Consider the following 6000-nt stretch of genomic DNA (forward strand, 5'->3'; position numbering starts at 1 on the left):
AACCAAACAATGATGGATCTGGACCAAACTTGGCATGCATACCCAATATGCTCAACTTTGAATCCTGGTAGGTTTTGAGGGGAATTGGCCTGAACATTTTCGAAGCGACATGGAGCTGCCACTTGTCGAAGTCGGCTCAGGGGAAAACACAACAGAGATGGCCTGATTCATTAAATTCACTCTTGCTTCCTCTGGCAAACCTTCTCGAACGAGAAATGGAGATTAGAGAAGGGAAAACGGAACAGGACGGTTGTTGTCTGTGTCCGCGTCTACTGCTAAAAGGGTTTTATTATGAGTGCAGGGGCCTGGGTTGCATTTGCAGAGGGAGGCGGAGTGGCCACTCTGCGCTTGTGATTCACTCCAAACGGAAACAAAAGTTGTTCTAACTGGAGGCGAAGGGATGAGGCACCAAAGGAAGTCCGAAATGCCGGCCAGCAAGTGCCAGAATGACTTCTGCATTGGCGCAGGTTCAGCCATATGTCACCTCTTGGATTTGACAAAGCTTGGAAAGGGCAAAACAGTACCTGGCGAGGGTCCAAACATGGACTGATCACAAAGCTTGGGCCAGATGAGTCACCTACCTGTTAAACAATCTGTCATTATAGTCAAGCCTCCATAGTTGCTGCGTTTGGGGAAACAGGACCACCACCACCCACCCATGAAAAGTGAACATCTCTCTAGGTCAATGTTTCTCAACCTGGGGGTCGGGACCCAGGCGGGAGTTGCGATGGGGTGTCAGCGGGGTCGTCAAAGATAATCAGAAAACATAGTATTTTCTGTTGGTCATGGGGGTTCTGTGTGGGAAGTTTGGCCCAGTTCTATTGTTGGTGGGATTCAGAATGCTCTTTCATTGTAGGTGGACTATAAATCCCAGCAACTACAACTCCCAAATCTCAAGGTCTGTTTCCCCCCCCCCCCCCCCAAACTCAACCAGTGTTCACATTTGGACATATTGAACATTCATGTCAAGTTTAGTCCAGATCTATCATTGTTTGGCTCCACAGTGCTCTCTGGATGTAGGTGAACTACAACTCGAAAACTCAAGGTCAATAGTCACCAAACTCTTCCAGTATTTTCTGTTGGTCATGGAAGTTCTGTGTGCAAGGACTAGTTTAATTCCATCGTTGGTGGAGTTCAGAATGCTCTTTGATTGAAGGTGAACTATAAATCCCAGCAACTACAACTCCCAAATGTCAAGGTCTATATTCCCCAAACTCCACCAGTGTTCACATTTGGGTATATTGAGTATCTGTACGAAGTTTGGTCCAGATCCATCATTGTTTGAATCCTCAGTGCTCTCTACAACTACAACTCCCAAATGTCAAGGTCTATTTTCCCCAAACTCCACCAGTTTGATGATGATGATGATGATGATGATGATTATTATTATTATTATTACCAGTGTTCACATTTGGGCATATTGAGTCTTCATGTCAGGTTTGGTGCAGATCCATCATTGTTTGAATCCATAGTGTTCTCTGGATATAGGTGAACTACAACTCCAAAACTCAAGGTCAATGCCCACCAAACCCTTCCAGTATTTTCTGTTGGTCGTGGGAGTTCTGTGTGCCAATTCCATCGTTGGTGGGGTTCAGAATGCTCTTTGATTGTAGGTGAACTATAAATCCCAGCAACTACAACTCCCAAATGAAAAAATCAATTCCCCCACCTATTGCCTCCATGACCCCGCCCACTTTCCCTATTCTTTTCTATCGCACACAGCAAACAGAGGGATTGATTAGCAGCAGAAGTTTGGGGAGAATTCATCATGATTTATAGGAGTTGTAGGTACTGGGATGTATAGTTCATCTGCAGTCTAAGCGCACTCTGAACTCCACCAATGACGGAACTGGAACTAACTTGGCACACATGACCAACTAAAATATTGGGTTTTCTCATTTTCTCAGACATATTTTATTTTTATTTGATGGTTTTTAATGGGTTAAACTGTTTTATTTGTGTGTTTTACTTGTAATTTTGGGCTTGTCCCTTGTAAGTCGCCCCAAGTCTCTTAGGGGAGATGGTTGGCGGGATATAAAAATAAAGTTGTTGTTGTTGTTGTTATTATTGGAGATTTCTTGGGGCTTCTCAAGAAAACTTTTGCTTCAAAAAGGGCTCCATGGATGAAAAAGTTTAGGAACCCCTGCTGTATATGATGCTACGTTACTGTAAATTCAGTAACTTGGCCACGTAGGGATACCAAGGTGCTTGTTTATAAAGCTATTGTCCTCCCAACCCTGCTCTATGCCTGTGAGACGTGGACTGTCTACAGACGTCAACATTGAGGCTGAAATACAACACTGCCTGAGCTCTGCAAGTGCAGCATTTTTCTAAATGAAGCAGAGAGTGTTTGAGGACTGGGACATCTGTAGGGAGACCAAGGTGCTTGTCTATAAAGCTATTGTTCTCCCAACCCTGCTATATGCCTGTGAGACGTGGACTGTCTACAGACGTCACATGCAGCTCCTGGATCGTTTCCATCAGCGCTGCCTCCGGAAAATCCTGCAAATCTCCTGGGAAGACAAGCGGACAAACGTCAGTGTGTTGGAAGAAGCAAAGACCACCAGCATTGAAGCGATGGTCCTCCAACATCAACTCCGCTGGGCCGGCCACGTTGTCCGGATGCCTGACCACCGTCTCCCAAAGCAGTTGCTCTACTCCGAACTTAAGAACGGAAAACGGAACGTTGGTGGACAGGAAAAGAGATTTAAAGATGGGCTCAAAGCCAACCTTAAAAACTCTGGCATAGACACTGAGAACTGGGAAGCCCTGGCCCTTGAGCGCTCCAGCTGGAGGACAGCTGTGACCAGCAGTGCTGCAGAATTTGAGGAGGCACGAGTGGAGGGTGAAAGAGAGAAACGTGCCAGGAGGAAGGCGCGTCAAGCCAACCCCGACCGGGACCGCCTTCCACCTGGAAACCAATGCCCTCACTGCGGAAGAAGATGCAGAGCAAGAATAGGGCTCCACAGCCACATACGGACCCACAGGGAAATCCATAATGGAAGACCATCTTACTCGTCCAACGAGGGATCGCCTAAGTAAGTAAGTAAGTAACTTGGCCACGGTGGTCTACACTCTGGTTACATTCAGAATAGACTACTGCAACGCTCTCCACGTGGGGCTGCCTTTGAAAACTTCTCGGAAGCTTCAATTAGTCCAACGGTCAGCAGCCATGTTGTTAATTGGAGCGGCGTAAAGGGAGCTTACTACTCCTTACTACTATGAGGACCGCTCCGGTCGCCCTTCTTTGATTACAGACGATTTGATTTGATCGCACACTCAAATCTTTGGTTTTTGTGGTCCTCTGTTAGGAGTTTCGGGACCCAACGGGAGCACAGTTTCCTAAAATTTAGGTGTTCAGAAATGTTGTAAAGCACTGATCTCGACACGTTAGGAAATTCGTTTGAGAGACCTGTGATTGTGAAGCGCCTGTTCTAACGAATCCTCGCTTCAGCTGAAGCCACCAAATCGTCTGCAATCAAAGAAGGGTGACCAGAGAGGTCCTCATCATGGATGTTGTCACAGCCATCTTGGAATTGTCGTACCCACTTACGCACTTTGCTTTCACTCATCACAGTCTCACCGTACACTTCACAAATCTGTCGATGGATTTCTGCAGCAGGCAAGTTCCTTGCTGACAAAAACCGTATCACTGAGCGAACCTCACATGCGGAGGGTGAGTTGAGAGTCTTAAACATCTTTAAAGCACAGAACGGAACCGTACAGGCGAGCTACAGAGCGGAAACTGAGCACAGTTGTTCCCCAGGCATGCCGGTACATGATGCACGCTCTCGTTGCGGTATGCGCGCAAACTACTAGTGTCTACAACAAAATGGACCTTACTTAAAAAATACGCCTCGTATATGTTGTAAGCATCGTTGATGACTATGTGAGGCCGCTCTGAGTCCCTTTGTGGGGAGAAGGGCGGGATAGAGATGTACGAAATAAATAGATAAATAAATAAATTCAAAACAAGGAAACCAAGCCACAAGAAAAAAAAAAACAGAACAGGAAGTATCCGTACGACAATGTTTGGAAACGAAGCGCACTTGAATAGCAGCAACCCCTCTCTAGATATTGTCCTCCAAAGGGTCGTTACAGGGATTGAGCACCAAAGGCGGATGAGGAACCCCTACCTTGTACCCCCCGATTCGATGGTCGGGTTTGAATTCCCTGCCATTCTTCAGCCAGCGCAACGAAGGGGTGGGGGTCCCACTGGAGGGGCATCTAAACTTCACTGTCTTGGCAGCCGGGACTGCGTGAAGCTTCTTCTCCATCTTCTCTGGGTAAGTCCAATAAGGTGGAATCGCTTCTGCAAAAAAATAAAAACACAAATTAAGGAATTATGCAACATCTAGCAATTGGCACATGCAAAGCCACTTGTTTTTCTATTCAAGGAGGCATTGGGCAATGGAGTGCTGGGTGAGGATAGGGTGAGCTCCTTCTGTCAGCTCCAGCTCCCCATGCGGGGACATGAGAGAAGCCTCTTACAAAGATGGTAAAGTATTATTATTATTACAAGGATAGTATCCAAGGATGGTAAGACATCGTCCCCTGGGCAACATCCTTGAAGACGGTCAATTCTCTCACACCAGAAGCGACTTGCAGCTTCTCAAGTCACTCCTGACACACACATACGCACACAAAACTAGAAGTTATCACAGTTTCACTAGATTCCTAGATAAGTTATTCATTGCAATAAGGTTTGCAATATTTCATAGTTTCCTGTTTCCAGCGTAAGTTCGGGAACATCTCCACCGTGGATACAGGGATCACACTATATTGAAGTTACTGAAGTCAAACAAGGGAAATGAATTCATCTAACACATACGGTTCGGTTTGGAGTTGTCTGCCTCCTTCTCCTCCGAGGAGGAATCGTCGTCGTCGTCGTCATCTTCAGCGGATGGAAGAGCATCTGAGAGATAAAAAGATGGGCATGAGATCTAACTTGAATGCACGCAAGTCAGTTGTGAGGCTGAGCACGTGCATCTCCATTGCTACTGTTTTGGAGTACAGATGTCACTGTTTTCAGCCACACATGCTGAACATACACAGTCTTAAAGACTATCAGAATCTCCAAGAATTTCTGTAGATGATATGCATTGGATGAGACTTCTGGAAGTGAAGTCCAAAACCCCTGGAAACCTAGAATTTCAGAACTCCTGTCCTAGATCTAGAGCAGGCATGGGCCCTCCAGGTGTTTTGGACTCCAACCACCACAATTCCTAACAGCCTCAGGCCCTTTCTTTCCCCCCTCAGCCACTTAAGCTTCAGTTTAAGGGCCACAGTGTGTTAGTAGGCCTAAGTGTTAGTTTGCCTCAGTGTGAGAGAGGCGTCAGTCTGAGAAAGCCCTCAGTGTGAGAAGGCCTCAGTGGGCGAAAGGCCTCAGTGTGAGATAGGCCTCAGTATTAGTAGGCTTCTGTATGAGTAGGCCTAAGTGTTAGCTCGCCTCAGTGTGAGAGAGGCGTCAGTCTGAGAGAGCCCTCAGTGTGAGAAGGCCTCAGTGTGAGATAGGCCCCAGTTTTAGTAGGCCTCGTTATGAGTAGGCCTAAGTGTTAGTTTGCCTCAGTATGAGAGAGGCGTCAGTCTGGGAGAGCCCACAGTGTGAGAAAGGTCATGGTATTAGTAGGTCTCGTTATGAGTAGGCCTAAGTGTTAGTTTGCCTCAGTATGAGAGAGGCGTCAGTCTGGGAGAGCCCTCAGTGTGAGAAGGCCTCAGTGGGCAAAAGGTCTCAGTGTGAGAAGGCCTCAGTATTAGTAGGCCTCGATATGAGTAGGCCTAAGTGTTAGTTTGCCTCAGTGTGAGAGAGGCGTCAGTCTGAGAGAGCCCTCAGTGAGAGAAGGTCTCAGTGGGCGAAAGGCCTCAGTATGAGATAGGTCTCAGTATTAGTAGGCCTTGGTATGAGTAGGCCTAAGTGTTAGTTCACCTCAGTGTGAGAAAGACATCAGTCTGAGAGAGCCCTCAGTGTAAGAAGGCCTCAGTGGGTGAAAGGCCTCAGTG

The 6000-nt window shown here is 46.9% G+C and overlaps 1 protein-coding gene across 6 annotated transcripts in view; it reads right to left on the reverse strand.

The window, feature by feature from the left end:
• FGFR1 (fibroblast growth factor receptor 1) overlaps positions 1 to 6000 on the reverse strand; it is a 134430-nt gene that overhangs the window by 76910 nt on the left and 51520 nt on the right. For all 6 annotated transcript variants that reach the window (XM_067470638.1, XM_067470637.1, XM_067470636.1 and 3 more), the window contains 2 exons: positions 4832 to 4915; positions 4137 to 4312 (listed from right to left, as the gene is read on the reverse strand). In XM_067470638.1, coding sequence (XP_067326739.1) covers positions 4137 to 4312; positions 4832 to 4915 — 260 coding nt within the window. The remainder of the gene's footprint in view (positions 1 to 4136; positions 4313 to 4831; positions 4916 to 6000) is intronic.

Source organism: Anolis sagrei, chromosome 7 (assembly GCF_037176765.1).
Source record: "Anolis sagrei isolate rAnoSag1 chromosome 7, rAnoSag1.mat, whole genome shotgun sequence".
NCBI classification, from domain to species: domain Eukaryota; kingdom Metazoa; phylum Chordata; class Lepidosauria; order Squamata; family Dactyloidae; genus Anolis; species Anolis sagrei.